Below are 17,261 nucleotides of genomic sequence, written 5' to 3' on the forward strand. Positions count from 1 at the left end.
TGCCAAAGGTGATTCGTATCGGGGGAAGGACGCGTTTTTGCTGAAAACATATATGCATTGCAACAAGAGGCGAAAAGAGAAACCTCTTGGGGTTCTCGGGGAGGTAGTTACTGGGTTTCAGAAAGATGGGTCCAGAACACACCTCAGTTACCTGTCCACGGGAGAATCTTTTGAAAGCCACTGTCTCACTGCCTCAGTCTCCACCTCTGTAAAATGGGAATCCTGGGAAACTAGATTCCCACATTATTGTGAGGATGAAAGCAAGTAATGAGATATAAACCAGCACAGCAGCACTGCATTTTATGGTTTATCCTTTTTTAAAGTGTCAATAATAATTATTATTATAATAAGAAATTTTAAAATGTTGGCGATCAGTCGTAATTTAGGCAGGTATTAGCCTCTGTACATTATTGTTAAAATGCAGCACCCAATGTACACACTCACACTCACATAAACTGAACTATAGAAATAGTGATTATTATTATCATTACAGTCATACCTCGTCTTGCGTTTGCTTCAGGTTGAGTGTTTTCAGGTTGTGTTCCACGGTGACCCAGAAGTACCGGAAAGGGTTACTTCCGGGTTTCGCCGCATGCGCAGACGCGCAAAATGACGTCACGCGCATGCGCAGAAGTGACGAATCGCGACTCGCAGCTGCGCAGATGCGGGTTGTGTTCTGCTTATGTTGCGAATGGGCCTCCGGAACAGATCCTGTTCGCAACCAGAGGTACCACTGTGTTATTATTTATTACAGTTAGTCGCTTTATACAAGAAGAAGACTCAGTGAAATTCAATGAGATAAAATATGCTCCTGTCTGTCGTTCAGTGTAGGATAGGCTGTGCACCAAACATCATGTGCACTCATGACTCTCATACCTAGAATCCCGAATTCTTTGATTCAGCAGAGTTATACAGTGAGGATTGTGTTTTCTCCCCCCCCCCCGCCCTAACAGATCACAGTGTTAGACCTTGACGGGCAACATCTCAGCAAAATCAGTGGCTTGGACAAACTGGAGAATTTGCGGTGGGCATCCTTTAGCAACAACAACCTCACTAAAATAGAAGGACTGGATACTTGCCAAAATCTGGAGGAGCTCACGGTAGATGGAAACTGCATCGCAACCCTCGAGGGTAAGGTATTTTGCATGCTCCGTTCCGAATATCCACAGCTTTGGACGTTCCTGGACTTGGCTCTGCTCCCAGGGAGGAGGCCGGGGCCAAGAGCACTTCCGCACAGCAGCAGCTTTTGCAAGAGCTTTGCCATTTCCTGGAGGAGATGGGCATCACATGATTGTCCGCCTTGGAGAAGCGGCGCTCAGAAAGGGCAGCTGGTGCAGAACGCTTTCAGTTCAAGGCCCTTGATACTCGATGGCACTGGCTTCTGAATTGTTTCTGGGTCCACGGGCGTAGCCAGGATTTATGTTAGAGGGTGGGCAGGTACTTCCGAGGTACGACTGTACCGCCTTTTCCCCAAGCCAGGATTCAAGGTGGCTTCCAACGTCTACAAAACATTGTTCTCAAATGCAAAGTAATAGTGAAAAACTGGTTAAGAGCAATATTTCTGGTTAGTTGAGATTCTTGCCTTGCCGGGGGTTGGTCTAGATGATCCATGGGATTCCTTCTGACTTCACATTTCTAGGAAGAGTTAAAATACACCAAAATACATTTAGAACCAGCAGTTAAGATAGTTCGCCCTGACGGCAGCCCAGTGATCGGCACTTCGCTTTTCAAAGACCTGTCTGAACAGGAAGGACTTGGCCTTCATCACCATCGTTGTTGTTGTGAGCCAGTGTGGTGTAGTGGTTAAGAGCGGTAGACTCGTAATCTGGTGAACCAGGTTCGCTTCCCCGCTGCTCCACATGCAGCTGCTGGGTGACCTTGGGCTAGTCACACTTCTCTGAAGTCTCACAGCCTCACTCACCTCACAGAGTGTTTGTTGTTGGGGAGGAAGAGAAAGGAGAAGGTTAGCCGCTTTGAGACTCCTTAGGGTAGTGATAAAGCAGGATATCAAATCCAAACTGTTGTTGTTGTTGTTGTTAAGGGAAGGAGTTCCATAATATGGGAGCAGCCACGGAGCAAGCTCTTTCCCTTGTGTCACTGCTCTCGTCAGAAACATTCTTGCTTCCCCTTCCCCAGGCATTTCGAAGCTCTGCAAGCTCATGAGGTTGAGCGCCAACAACAATCACCTCACCAGCCTGGAGAGGAATGTTTTTGATAACTTGTCTCACCTCCATTATCTCTCTCTGGAGAACAACCGGATCACTTCCTTGGCGGGCTTGCAAAAAGCCTATGCACTCATTGAACTCTACATAAGCAACAACTACGTTTCCTCCAACCAAGAAATATATCAGCTGAAGGTAAAGGGGTGGACATCGCCACTTTAAAAGCGTGAATGAAAGTCAATCACCCATCTCCTACTACCCTCCTGAGAAAAACCCCACCCCACCCTCCCACTATATACAGTGGTACCTCAGGTTAAGTACTTAATTTGTTCCGGAGGTCCGTTCTTAACCTGAAACTGTTCTTAACCTGAAGCACCACTTTAGCTATTGGGGCCTCCTGCTGCTGCAGTGCCGCCGGAGCACGATTTCTGTTCTCATCCTGAAGCAAAGTTCTTAACCTGAAGCACTATTTCTGGGTTAGTGGAGTCTGTAACCTGAAGTGTATGTAACCCGAGGTACCACTGTATAATGGTCTGGTGACTTCTGTTTCAGTGTATCTCAAAAAGTGTGCATGCACACGAAAGTTCATACCAACAACAAACTGAGTTGGTCTCTAAGGTGCTACTGGACAATTTTTTTATATATTTTGACTGCGTCAGACCAACACGGCTACCTACCTGAATGAAGCTCTTGTGAGTGTGTAGCGTCATGCCAAAGAGAAAGGATTGTGAACCACTGAGTCCGTTCCCCCTCAAACGGAAATACAGCTATTCTATGAAATTCTTGTTTTTGGTATTTGGTTAAATATAAAATATGGTACTGTTATAAAAATAGAATTCTCTGGATGCCTAGATCCGGGTTTGGGGCAAGTGCTCTTTGGTGAGAGAGCCCCAGTAGAGATTTAAAATCACAAAATATACAGCAAAGTAACGCGTGGAAATATAAGCTGTTACACCGATAAAGATATCCCCTTCTAAGTTGCTTCCAAAGTTCCCCTTACTTCCCTTAACGTAGAAAGAAATCATACGTTTGGTAGGTTAAAAGTGGTTTACTTACAGACTCTTCAAAGGTCAGATTCATGTGCTTTTCCATACAGCAGTAAGAAAACACAGACAGTAAGACTTAGTTTCTAACATGGTGAGAGTTTCTAAAATGTATAGAAACACAAAGATGGCTTGCTTAAGCCATGCGGTCTAAGCTTGGAGCATTCAACTCCTTACTAGTAGGGTTCACACAGTGGAATGGTGGAAAGTGGGAGAAACAGACGCTTGATAACACCAGCCTCCTATTCCAGGGTTTAAATAATCTGGTCATCCTGGACATGTATGGAAACCTGATCGTTTGGAAGCAGGATAACTACCGCCTCTTTGTAATTTTCCATATCCCATCTCTGAAAGCCTTGGACGGCACTGCAGTGGTGAGCTCCTTTTCTACATAAAGGATATGTATAAAACTTTTATGTCTTATAAGCAAAGAAGGCAGCCAGTCCCAAGCAGAGAATACAGAGTCAGTGTTGAATATTGTGCTTTGTTGAATATTGTGTTGAATATTGGGACCTTGGGGCAAATGTAGGGTTGCCATATTTCAAAAAGGAAAAACCAGGACACCCCCAAAATTGTTGAGCTTCTCACAGTGAGGGAACTGCCAGAAGGCCCTTGGCACTGGACCTCAGTTTCTGGGTAGAACGATGGGGGTGGAGACACTCCTTCAGGTATACTGGACCGAGGCTGTTTAGGGCTTTCAAGATCAGCACCAACATTTTGAATTGTGCTCGGAAACGTACTGAGAGGCAATGTAGGTCTTTCAAGACCACTGTTATGTGGTCTCGGCGGCCACTCCCAGTCACCAGTCTAGCTGCCACATTCTGGATTAGTTGTAGTTTCCGGGTCACCTTGAAAGGTAGCCCCACGTAGAGCGCATTGCAGTAGTCCAAGCGAGAGATAACTAGAGCATGCACCACTCTGGCAAGACAGTCTCCGGGCAGGTAGAGTCTCAGCCTGCGTACCAGATGGAGCTGGTAGACAGTTGCCCTGGATACAGAATTGACCTGCGCCTCCATGGACAGCTGTGAGTCCAAAATGACTCCCAGGCTGCGCACCTGGTCCTTCAGGGGCACAGTTACCCCATTCAAGACCAGGGAATCCCCCACACCAACCCGCTCCCTGTCCCCCAAAAACAGTACTTCTGTCTTGTCAGGATTCAACCTCAGTCTGTTAGCCACCATCCATCCTCCAACCACCTCTAGACACTCACACAGGACCTTCACCGCCTTCACTGGTTCTGAGTTGAAAGGTAGAGCTGGGTATCTTCCGCATATTGATAGACACCCAGCACAAACCCCCTGATGATCTCTCCCAGTGGCTGCATGAAATTGTTGAAAAGCATGGGGGGGAGAATGGAACCCTGAGGCACCCCACAAGTGAGAGCCCAGGGGTCTGAACACTCACCCCCCAACACCACTTTCTGAACACGGCCCAGGAGGAAGGAGCGGGACACAGATGTTTTGTGTACACTCTGCGAATATCTCTGTCCTAAATCTTCCAACATCCAGCTTCAATCTTCTAACTTTTATTTCGGCTCTCAGTTAAAAATAAATAAATTAATGTCCTCAATGCAGGAAGCAGCTGAAACTGAAAACGCTAAAGATTTATTTGGGGGCAAACTTAATGCGGATATGGTTGCGGAAAGACTGGGCCATTCCAACTTCAGCAAAATGCAAGAATTAAATTGGACGGCCTCCATGATCAGGTCAGTAATATTTTTAACATGAGTGACAAGGACTGTGGGCTCTGTTTGTCAGCAGAGTTCCTGAAACCGCACATTGGTGCTTACCACTAATTGTCCCTGAATCCCTTTAAAAAGTACAGCTCCCATCATGCCTGGCTAGGGATGGGAAGCTCCCTAGAGAAGCCAGCCTGGCTCCCTCCTTGCTGTCCTTCCACTGGTATGTGAAGAAGACCTCCTTATTCCAGCAGGATTTTGGGAACAGGCTGCTTTTAATGAAAGGGCTTGTAGTAAAGTCACAGTAGGTTTTATCCCACACGCTGACACCATGTAGTAAAGGCTCCAGCCACTCGCCCCTCCCTCACCTGTCACCCTCCGGCTAGGTCAGATTTCTTGGACAGCGGCCCGGCAGCATTTACTTTTTTACAGAACAAAACACATCAAAATGGTAACGCTGCCACCACTCGCTCGTCTCGGGGCACCAGGAGACACAGTCCAAGGGAAAAGACTACGTTCCTTAGTTACCTGTTGCCCCACTCTGCAATTTGCTTCCACAAGATTTCAGACAGAAATTCATCAGGTAGAGAGTAACCAATTGGCTAGGCTTTTTGGACTTAGATTTTCCCTCAGATTGGCACATAAAACAAAAGAAAGTTTTTTTAAAAAATTATTTAAAAAACATAAAGTTAACATGCTCAAAAAGCAGGCACATCTTTTGTATATTTCAGGCAGATAAAACAAAAACATTGTGTAATATGACTAGCTAGGATACTTACTTTTAAGAACAAAGACAGAGATAAGATAGTTTCAGAGTCCTTCAGTAAATCCGCATTACAAAGATAGCAGGGATCTTATTCACAAAGAGACATAGGCAGGACGACTGTTAGCAGGTTGGCAAAGCTCACAGACAGGCGGGTTGCAAAGCGTGCTTTCTCAGCCATTCTTAGGATCTTTATTCACAAATCTCATGTGGAACCAGAACTCAGACCCAATCAGAATTCTTGATTAGATTCAAATTCACCAATGACCAGCCTGTTGGCTAATAATTTTAACTTGTGACAGCTGAGCTCGGATCAAAGGGCTACTCCCTTCCTTTAGAAGTTTCACAGATGCACATTCCCAAGAAATTAAGAGATTGATAACAACACTATTTGGGTGTGAATACTAGGCACCAGGTGTCAAAAAGCCCCAAATCAAACTGGAGAAGTTCCTTCCTGAGATAACAATTCACACATTTGGAGACTGTTAGTCTGCAGTGTTAAAGCAACAGACCCCTTACCCATAACTCTTATGGCTTTTGACTACCCACAATACTCTGCTCCTCTCTTGACCAAAGTTTGAGCTATTGAAATTTCTAACTTCACTACAGGGCTGGTGCCTTTATTTGTGTGTGTATGAAACATGCAGTGGTTGGGACTGGTCTAAGCTGGACTTGCATGCAGGGGCGGAGCAAGGTGGGTGCGGTCCGCCCTGGGTGTCAGGTAGACTCTGCCCTGTAGGGCAGCAGGTAGACTCCTAGTCGCAAGGCATGCGATCTCCGCAAAAAAAGCTGAACAACTCTGTCTCCCCCCCCCCAAAAAAATGAAATAAAGTCAAACCATTTTTTTGCAGGCAAAAAAATATATTAAAAAATTCAATGTGGGGGAGGGTGACAAGAAATTTTTCGGACCGGGTACCACCTGACCTTGCTACGCCACTGCTTCCATGCATGGAGAGGGAGGGTAGCTCAATGACAGAGCACAGCCTTTGCACACAGAAGGTACCAGGTTCCATCGCCACCATCTCCAGTTAAACAGATAATGAGTAGAAGACATGGAAAGCCTCTGTCTGAGATTCTGGAGAGTGGCTGCTGCTGCTGTCGGTCAGAGAAGACAGTATGGAGCTAGCTGGACCAATTGGTCTGACCTGCAGTAAGGAGGCTTCCTATGTTCCTAGACCAATGTTTTCTTTCTCTGTCTCTCTCTTTTAATTTTTATTTATACTTTTCAGGTTTATACATTTCCTTAATTTTACAGTCATTTTAACATTTCAAAACTTGACTTCCTTCCCCCTCTTTCTGTGGTTCCTTAAAGTTATTATTGTTTTTTATATCTTCTGCATATCCAAATTCATTTAATTTGCTCACTTGTTTATCTACTTTAAATATATACTCTTGTTAAAACTACAGGTTATTACAATAATCCTGCTAATGTTTTTATCTGCTTGCACTTTATCTGTTAATATTCAATAAACCATTTCCATTCTTTTATAAAAAGTTTGTTATCTTGATTTCTTATTCTTTGGTAAGTTTCACCATTTCTGCATATTCCATACGTTTTTGTATCAATTTTTCCTTTGTTGGGACTTCTGCTTCTTTCCATTTTTGGGTGAGTAACATTCTTGCTGCTGTAGTAGCACACATAAATAAATTTCTGTACGATTTAAGTAGTTCTGTCTCTATAATTCCCAAAATGTTTTCCATTTGCTTTGAAAAGGGAAAGAAAAGCTCTGTTTGGTGCTTCCATAGAGCATGCCTCAGGGCGAGAAACAGCATCAAGTTTTATTTACCATCTGCTCTCTCTAAACGTCTTCTTTCTTTCTTTCCTTTGTCTGACTCAGAATGGTGGATCTTGCGCCAGCAGACCAGTTTAAGAACATCACCAGCGTGAATTTGCAGAACAACAACCTCACCTCTTTCAGTGGTCTGGTCTACCTCCCTAACATCAAGGTGAGTCATCTATGCTTCCCATTCTTCCCCTCTCATTCACAGGGAATAGAGTGCAGATATAGATGGCCCTGATGTGGGTGTGCGAGGGCTATTTCAGACTTACTTTTTTTTAAAAAAGTATTACCATTTACTACAACTATGCCCCAGTTTTCAGTCCTCCATCTCAGTCTTCTTTCTCTCCTCCTCCACAGATTATTATAAGGGTGAATGCTGTGAAGTTCATACATTGCTTTGCAATGTCAAGGATAGTAGCAACCAGGGGTAGTAGCCTCAGAAGTTCTAGAGAAGGGATGGGGAACCTGCAGCCCTGCACATGATCTTGGATTCCCATCAGCTCCAGCCAGCCTGGACCAGTGGTCAGTGATGATGGGAGCTGGATACAGAGGGCCACAGGTTTCCCATCCCAGCTCAAAAGGCTGCTATCAGGAGCGAGGCAGCAGTAAATCACACTGTGCAAGTTAACTCTTTATTAGCCAAAACGTGATCGGCATAGGAGTGTCAGGCTTAATGAAGCAGCTCTTGAGATTGAAGGTTCCCACCTCCTCACAGCTGCCTAAGTCCCCTCTGTAGGGATGCGGGTGGCACTGTGGTCTAAAACACTGAGCCTCTTGAGCTTGCTGATCGGAAGGTCAGCAGTTTGAATCCATGCAACGGAGTGAGCTCCCGTTGCTTTGTCCCAGCTCCTGCCAATCTTGCAGTTCAAAAGCATACCAGTGCGAATAGATAAATAGCTACCACTGCGGCAGAAAGATAAACGGCATTTCTGTGTGCTCTGGCTTCTGTCACGATGTTAGTCATGCTGTCTGTGGACAAATGCCAGCTCCCTTGGCCTGAAAGTGGAGATGAGGGCCACACCCTATAGTCAAATTCAACTGGACTTAACCGTCTAGGAGTCCTTTACCTTTACCAAGTCCCCTCCACTCCATGATTTCCCCCAAGCAATTGGAGACTGTGCCTGCATGTCTCTTCTCCGCCCTTTTCCTGCCTCTTCTGGTTCTGGGAGACCTTCTCCCTCTGCCCCCTCATTGTTGTCCCACCACCACTCCCCGGGTTCTGAGCCTTCTTCCCTTGGGGGTTCCCCAGCTGGTCACTCTCACCATTCTTCTGCATCTAACCAGTCCACGACATCCTAGGACTAAGCAGGTCAGAACTGTGGATCTGTCTTTATTCCCTGTTTGCGCTACTTGCCCCATCCTAGGTCATAGAATCATAGAAAATTGTAGAGTTGGAAGAGATGCCTGGGGTCATCTGGTCCAACCCAATGCAGAGGGTCAATTGCGGTCTTGACTATGCTACCACTCAGTGGATTTGTAACTGGCTGACTGACCGAACCCAAAGGGTGCTCATCAATGGTTCCTCTTCATCCTGGAGAAGAGTGACTAGTGGGGTGCCACAGGGTTCTGTCTTGGGCCCGGTCTTATTCAACATCTTTATCAACGACTTGGATGATGGACTCAAGGGCATCCTGATCAAATTTGCAGATGACACCAAACTGGGAGGGGTGGCTAACACCCCAGAGGACAGGATCACACTTCAAAACGACCTTGACAGATTAGAGAACTGGGCCAAAACAAACAAGATGGTCGGACTTCCGGTCAGCGCCAGCGACAATGGCGGATTTCCTCTGATCTCTCAGGGGAACCACTCCGGGGATTTAGGGTCTGCCGCTGCGGCGAAAGCGGAGACCCGCTAGAAACCACAGGTGGGTGAAGCCTGTGGACCTGGGATCCAGTGTGCACCTTTTGCGCCTCCCTTGCTCGCGAGGAGACCTCTTCTCGAGGCTCCGTCGCGAGGCGGGGTGAGCAGCGCGGTGCTTCGGATCGACCGCTTCGTCCCCGGAGTGAAGCCGCACAGCTGTTGTCGGAGAGCGCTGATTTCTTTCTGGACAATTCGGCTCAAAAAGTAACTACCCGTGAGTAGAACCAATTAGAAGAATTAAGATAAGGACCGAGGTTTAAAGAAGTTAAATTTTAATTGGAAATTTTTAAAGAGGAAAAGTTAATCTGGCTTTAACAGCGGGAAGGTGTAAACAGGAAGTCCACCTTCTGCTTTTGTATATAGCCTGAAGCAAAGACACTACAAGCAAAAATCCTGCAATTTTATTTTGCAAGCTTAAATATCCGCTGTTTAAAGTATTCACCCCCTTTGGAGGAAGTAGGGGGAAACTTTGATTTGGACAATATTGGGACTTAAAACCTTCTCAGCACTGACCTGGGAACAGGCTATCTGAATGCTAAGAAAGGATTTGAAAAATTACTCTTTTTTTGGACAAATGGATGTTGACAGCTGTCTAAAAGATACAGTTTCCTCTACCCCCTTCTGCATTCAAAATGGAGATCTGCAACATTGTTTACTTCTTCTTGAAATTGAACTGGCACTTGGAAAATAGTTAAATTGTATCCCTCTAGTGGGGAAACTTTGAAAAACTGCTACAGGAACAAGTGCCAGCTGCAGATAAAAACTTGGGAATCGACCTTGAGTATCCAAAATGCAGACCTCTGAAGCAATAATAAATGCATTACATAAGATAAACTTTCTGTTGGAAGGGCTCCACAAGAAATTGGATCACATAATTGGACGGGACAGTGGGGAGCAGGAAAAGAATGGTCGGGAACTGGTTGAGTTGATGGAAGGAAAGGAAGAAGAGACTAAAGTAATACACGAGGCACCTTCGACTTTACAGATGCAAACTGAGGTTTGCAAACTGAGGACATGTGACAAGGACATTGCTGAGGGACAGATTGTGACAACAGGATGCCAGTTCGGATTGGTAAAATGGAAGGATCCCGTCTCACAGGGGTCTATGGACTGTTGTAATATGGACATGGACTTGGTTTGGAAGAGTCAGATGGACTTGGGGCCCGTGGGTTTGGAGGTATTTGGATATACCTCCTGAAAGATTACTCAAACTACAACTATAACTTTGGAAACTTGGCTGAATTGCATAAAGGTTGTAACTTTAATGTCAGGATGGAATACTTCAGAGATGAGTCAGTGGGTACCAAAGAGTATGAACAAAATCTGCAGAAGGGGCTGGGAGGAGACTTAAGAGCCTCTGATATTGAACAACGGTGGATAGACACTTCTTGGACTTTGTATAAATATGGTGAGAGTTTATGTAATTACATGTGGTTGACTTGAAGTTTAAATAAGGATGAGGAAAGCATGCTAAGTATACAAACCAAATTTCGGGTAAGATGGGAGGGATTTGCTGAAATAATAATCTGAAGCGGAATACAAAAAAGGGAGGTGTGAGGAAGTCAAAGAAACAAGCAAATGAAAGTATGATTATGGATGTTTTATTTTGTTTTTATGTATTGTTTATTGGTGGATTTTTCTTTTTGATTTTTCACTTTTGTGTTGTTGTTGTTTTCTGTTGCTAATGTTTGTGTTTTACCTTTGAAACTTAATAAATATTATTTTTTTAAAAACCAAACAAGATGAACTTTAACAGGGAGAAATGTAAAGTATTGCACTTGGGCAAAAAAAATGAGAGGCACAAATAGAAGATGGGTGACACCTGGCTTGAGAGCAGTACATGTGAAAAGGATCTAGGAGTCTTGGTCGACCACAAACTTGACATGAGCCAACAGTGTGACGCGGCAGCTAAAAAAGCCAATGCAATTCTGGGCTGCATCAATAGGAGTATAGCATCTAGATCAAGGGAAGTAATAGTGCCACTGTATTCTGCTCTGGTCAGACCTCACCTGGAGTACTGTGTCCAGTTCTGGGCACCACAGTTCAAGAAGGACACTGACAAACTGGAACGTGTCCAGAGGAGGGCAACCAAAATGGTCAAAGGCCTGGAAAGGATGCCTTATGAGGAACGGCTAAGGGAGCTGGGCATGTTTAGCCTGGAGAAGAGGAAGTTAAGGGGTGATATGATAGCCATGTTCAAATATATAAAAGGATGTCATATAGAGGAGGGAGAAAGGTTGTTTTCTGCTGCTCCAGAGAAGTGGACACGGAGCAATGGATCCAAACTACAAGAAAGAAGATTCCACCTAAACATTAGAAAGAACTTTCTGACAGTAAGAGCTGTTCGACAGTGGAATTTGCTGCCAAGGAGTGTGGTGGAGTCTCCTTCTTTGGAGGTCTTTAAGCAGAGGCTTGACAACCATATGTCAGGAGTGCTCTGATGGTGTTTCCTGCTTGGCAGGGGGTTGGACTCGATGGCCCTTGTGGTCTATTCCAACTCTATGATTCTATGATTCTATGATTATGGGTCCTTTTTACATGGCCAAACTGAATTCACCTGATATCCTCCTGCTCCCTTTTTTATGCAGGTCCTCTGCCTCAACTACAATCACATCGAGTCGATCCTTCCCAGGCAGAAGGTTTCAAATCACTTAACCAACAGGCAGCTGCTGTACCAGAAAGTGACATCCAGTGGCTACGGACAGCAAGGATCTTCCAAAGGAAACAGGTATGTTGTAGATAGGTCCAGCAGGAGCTGCTGAAGATGGACAGGTGTTCTGAGGCCGATCTAGAAGCACCGTTGCTTTATGAAACCCAGATGGATGATGCTTCCCCTTTGGGAGGTTGGTCTATGGAGGGAGAACCAGTTCTACACATTTGCAGTGGGGGCTGCCTGATTCCCAAGTCAGACACCCTGGGTCCCCCTAGTCAACAGCTCCATTTGGAGCCTTTTCTGGGGCACATTCTGATGGGGGTGCAGAGGAGGGAAACTGGTGTGTGAACGACCCAGACTGGTAAACGAAGGCCTTGAGATACTGTGGACAAGTTCCTGGCGGAGGCATGAAGAGAAAACAAATGGAATCTCTCTTGCATCTCGGCCTTTTGTTCCAGACGCGTGAGCCCCTTATATCTGCTTAATCTATGAAAATCAGACTGCTTTGTCCAGCCTTCTCCTGGGTCTGTTTGGTCCAGGTGTACAGTGAAGCTTTTGTGCTTTTCTCAGAAACATCTGGCAAAAGATATGCGTGGGTTTTGCAGGTCTGATATCTCCGAAAGACCTTAATCAGGCTTATCAGTCGGGGTATTAAGTCCTTGAACCCTTTAGTTAATTAAAAACTGCTTAATTCCACTGTCTGATTCGCGGGGTATCAGTACGACCTTTCCTTCTTAAGGCAATTAAGTCCTCCCTTTCAGCCTACTTTCAGTAATCATCTCAGGTCTCTTCTGTGTATGAGTATTCTCATAGTGATGGCCATCGGAAGTGTTTGCTCTTTGTGCTTCAGAGCACAGACAGTCCGCCCGTGAGGCAGGATGAGGCAGCCGCCTCAGGTGGCACCTCTTAAGGGGCGTGATTTGGACTCCTTCCAAGCAGACTGAAGGTGTAAATGGGCGAATAAACCATATTGCTTAAAGCTGTGACAGTCCCCGCTACATCTTCAGTTCCCCAAAGGAAAAAAACCCCTGAGTGAGTGCCTGGAACCTCATAGTCTCTTGCCACCACTTGGCAGAGAGCAGGGTTGGCACCCAACTTTTGTAACACCTAAAAATGCGATGTAGGAAGATGACCAGTGAGTTTGCACACAAACGCGCATTCTCCAGGTAGGCCTGTCAAGGGGCTAGGAATGGCTGAAGCTTCCTGCTGATAATGCACCCAGGAACACTCCCCTGGGTGCGCTGCTGTGTAATAATAATAATAATAATAATAATAATAATAATAATAATAATAAAAAATTTATTATTTATACCCTGCCCATCTGGCTGAGTTTGCCCAGCCACTCTGGGCGGCTTCTAACAAAACACTAAAATACAATAACCTATTAAACATTAAAAGCGTCCCTAAACAGGGCTGCCTTCAGATGTCTTCTAAAAGTTTGGTAGTTATTTTTCTCTTTGACATCTGGTGGGAGGGCATTCCACAGGGAGGGTGCCACTACCAAGAAGGCCCTCTGCCTGGTTCCCTGTAACTTGGCTCCCTGTAAAAGCCCCCTGGTTCCCTGTAACACAGCGAGGGAACCGCCAGAAGGCCCTCAGCGCTGGACCTCAGTTAACTTAACCTGGCATGCCCGACCCGTAAAGAGGAAGTGTGCCGAAACCTCAGAAGTAACCTCCATTTGGCCGAGCCCTGACTTTTCCTATGCAGAGCGGCAGAAGTATTGCATTCTGATGTCTTGCTCCACTTTGCCCTGGCAGCAAAGGGCTGTTGCCAAGGGGTCGTCATGAAACTTTTACTAAACAGAAGCAAACAGCGGTTTCCAGCTGCTCCACTTTTCCTCCTGTCAGGCATTTTGCTGGGGGAAGAGTGGATTTCCATGTTAATGCCCCAAGTCTATGGTGGGGATTCCAGCTCCGCTGTTTTAACAGCAGCGGGGTGTCCTCGCCCAGCCCTGCTTCAAAGCTCTAGCAAAACTCTGTGCATTGGGGTGGGGGGAAGTGGTATGTAAATTTCTTTCTTGGCAGTCGGCGGCTGAGCTCTGTCCCCTTGTTGTTTCAGGGACGTGGGAGCCAATGAAAGCTTGCCTCCGATCATGGAGAGCTTAGAAGTTCTCCACCTGGGCTACAATGGGATTGCCAGTTTGGCCTCGCTGCAGATTAGCAGGCTAAAAAACCTGAAGTTTCTGTTCCTACAGGGTAAGTAACAACAGTAGTATAAACAGTCATTATCACGTGTTCACACGATACCTTTTTGGGGGGGAGGGGAGATGGAAGAGAGGTTGGTAAGGAGGTCTGGGGGGTGGGCTGGAACCCTGAGTTGGAGCACAGCAACATTTGGTTGCAGACTCAGCTTGTAGTATATATAGTCCCCAACTAAATGTTATCCATTCGCTTCCCAGAAGCCACTGCAGACTTCTAAACAAGGCCAGAGGTAGACCAGTTGATCTGTGGGGTTTTGTGTGTGTCTATGTGTTTATATATACAGGGCTTTTTCCCAGCCACAACTCACCGGAACTCAGTTCCAGCACCTCTCAGGTAGGCGCCATTGCCATTGTAAGAGAACAAGGGTTTGTAGTGAGTTCCGGCACCTCTTTTTCTAGAAAAATAGCACTGTGCATATGTGTGTTTCTGTGTCTGTTGTATTTTATAAGGTTTTATTAAGACTTTTCATAATACATTACAATAAAAAACAAACTAAATACCGTATTTTTTGCTCTATAACACGCACCTGACCATAACACGCACATCGTTTTTAGAGGAGGAAAACAAGGGAAAAAACATTCTGAATGAAACAGTGGATGTATCATTTTTGTGCTTCATGCTGTGGCCACAGACATGTGATCTGATGGTGAATTTGGGGTGACCCAATGCAAAAATCCTGAGAATTCCTAAAGTAGAAAAAAGAATAGTATGGGACGCAAGTAAAGCCGTGATGAGAGGGTTTTTGATACAACAAAATACATTAAAGAAAAGAAAGCAAAATGAGAGGAAAGAGAAAATATTGGAAAAGATAAAAGAAGGGGAAAGGAAATTAAGATTGAAGCCAAAATCGCAAGAGATTTTAAGAGAAATTAAATTGTATCAAACACAATACATGGAACTGATGAACCAAGAAATAGAATGGAAAATTAAACAAATGAGACAAAAGACTTTTGAATCTGCTGATAAATGTGGCAAGTTATTGGCTTGGCAAATAAAGAAGAGACAAAAACTCAACACGGTAACAAATATAGAAGTGGAGGGAAAGAACATATGCAACCCAGTGGAAATTAGGAACTGTTTTCAGAGCTACTTTAGACAACTGTATACACAAGGGCCGCAGAAAGAAATGGACATACAACAATTCCTCGAGAAAAATGGGCTGAAAAAGATTTCGCAGGAAAGTAAGACAATTTTGAACCAGGAGATATCAGCACAGGAAATAGAAGATGCCATTCAAAGTATGACGTTGGGCAAATCACCTGGACCGGACGGACTGACTTCCAAATATTACAAAGTTTTGAAGGAAGGGTTGATACAACCTTTGAAGGAAGTCTGCAATGAGATCATGGAGGGGAGGAAGGCACCCGATACGTGGAGGGAGGCCTACATTACACTTATACCAAAGACAGAGACTGAAAAGACCCAACTTAAGAACTACCGACCCATCTCGTTACTAAATGTGGATTACAAAATCTTTGCTGATATTTTAGCAAAGAGATTGAAAAGAGTTTTGATGGAGGAGATTCATGGGGACCAAGCGGGCTTTCTCCCGAAAAGGCATTTGTCGGACAACGTAAGGAATATAATTGACATTTTGGAGAAGTTGGAAGTGAATATAAACACTAAGGCTGTTTTGATATTTGTGGATGCCGAGAAAGCCTTTGACAATATATCTTGGAGTTTTATGTTGAGGAACCTCCGAGGGATGGGGGTAGGCCAAGGGTTTGAAAACGGTATAGGTGCAATATACTCTGAACAGAAAGCAAAATTAATTGTAAATAATGTGGTTACAGAAGAGTTCAAGATTGAAAAAGGGACACGTCAGGGGTGTCCTATCTCCCCACTACTTTTTATATCGGTCCTGGAGGTTTTGCTTAATATGATTAGGAGGGACCAGTTGGTTAAAGGGATCCAGGTCGGAGCTAAACAATACAAACTGAGAGCATTTGCAGATGACCTAGTACTTACATTACAAGAGCCAGAAGCTAGCACGAAAAGAGTTTTGGAAATAATTCAAGAGTTTGGTCAAATGGCAGGATTTAAATTGAATAAGTTAAAGACTAAGGTATTGGAGAAAAATTTAACACAGGTTGAAAAAGAAAGGTTTCAGAATGAGACGGGGTTGACTGTGGTTAAAAAAGTGAAATACTTGGGTATAAATATGACAGCTAAGAATGTGAACCTATTTAAAGACAATTATGAAAAAACTTGGACAGAAGTGAAAAAAGATTTGGAGATTTGGTCAAACTTGAAGCTTTCCTTGTTAGGTCGAATTGCAGTTATAAAAATGAATGTATTGCCAAGAATGTTGTTCTTGTTCCAAGCATTACAAATAATGGATAAAATGGACTGTTTCAAGAAGTGGCAGAAAGACATATCTAAATTTGTCTGGCAGGGCAAGAAGCCCAGAATTAAATTTAAGATATTAACGGATTCAAAGGAAAGAGGGGGGTTTGCCCTGCCAGACTTTAAACTGTACTATGAAGCGGCAGCTTTCTGCTGGCTAAAAGATTGGCTGCTTCTTGAAAACACAGACATTTTGGATTTGGAAGGTTTTAACAATATTTTTGGGTGGCATGCATATTTGTGGTATGACACATAAAAGTTTTAAAAACCATATTGTCAGAAAAGCACTATTAAATGTCTGGGTCAGATATAAAGATTTGCTGGAAAACAAAACCCCAAGGTGGTTGTCGCCAATGGAAGCTAAGGCAGTTAAAAAGTTAAATATGGAGTCGAAGTGGCCAAGATATTGGGAAATTCTGGAAAAGGAAGGGGACAAACTGAGATTGCAGAGTTTTGAGAAATTAAAAGGGAAGGTGAGAGATTGGTTGCACTATCACCAAATAAATGAAGTGTTTAAATTGGACAGTAAAATTGGCTTCCAGGTGGAAAAATCAAAATTGGAGACTGAATTGTTAGAATCCAGTACTAAGAATTTGTCAAAAATGTACAATTTGCTGCTGAAATGGAATACACAAGATGAAACGGTTAAATCAACTATGATTAAATGGGCTCAGGACATTGGTCATAATATTTTGTTTGCTGATTGGGAAAAGTTGTGGACCACCGGGATGAAATTCACGGCATGTAATGCCTTAAGAGAAAATATTATG

The 17,261-nt window shown here is 44.3% G+C and overlaps 1 protein-coding gene across 6 annotated transcripts in view; it reads left to right on the forward strand.

Annotated features, from left to right (window-relative positions):
- The window catches only part of LRRC9 (leucine rich repeat containing 9), a 73,157-nt gene that overhangs the window by 40,603 nt on the left and 15,293 nt on the right, over window positions 1-17,261 (forward strand). For all 6 annotated transcript variants that reach the window (XR_008331648.1, XM_053397073.1, XM_053397294.1 and 3 more), the window contains 7 exons: window positions 954-1,131; window positions 2,137-2,357; window positions 3,457-3,579; window positions 4,780-4,910; window positions 7,485-7,593; window positions 11,880-12,019; window positions 14,003-14,139. Coding sequence is in view for 5 of the 6 variants with exons in the window: in XM_053397073.1 (XP_053253048.1) it covers window positions 954-1,131; window positions 2,137-2,357; window positions 3,457-3,579; window positions 4,780-4,910; window positions 7,485-7,593; window positions 11,880-12,019; window positions 14,003-14,139 (1,039 nt within the window). In the remaining variant the exon portion in view is untranslated. The remainder of the gene's footprint in view (window positions 1-953; window positions 1,132-2,136; window positions 2,358-3,456; window positions 3,580-4,779; window positions 4,911-7,484; window positions 7,594-11,879; window positions 12,020-14,002; window positions 14,140-17,261) is intronic.

The sequence above is a fragment of the Podarcis raffonei genome, chromosome 1, assembly GCF_027172205.1.
Source record: "Podarcis raffonei isolate rPodRaf1 chromosome 1, rPodRaf1.pri, whole genome shotgun sequence".
Taxonomy (NCBI): Eukaryota; Metazoa; Chordata; class Lepidosauria; order Squamata; family Lacertidae; genus Podarcis; species Podarcis raffonei.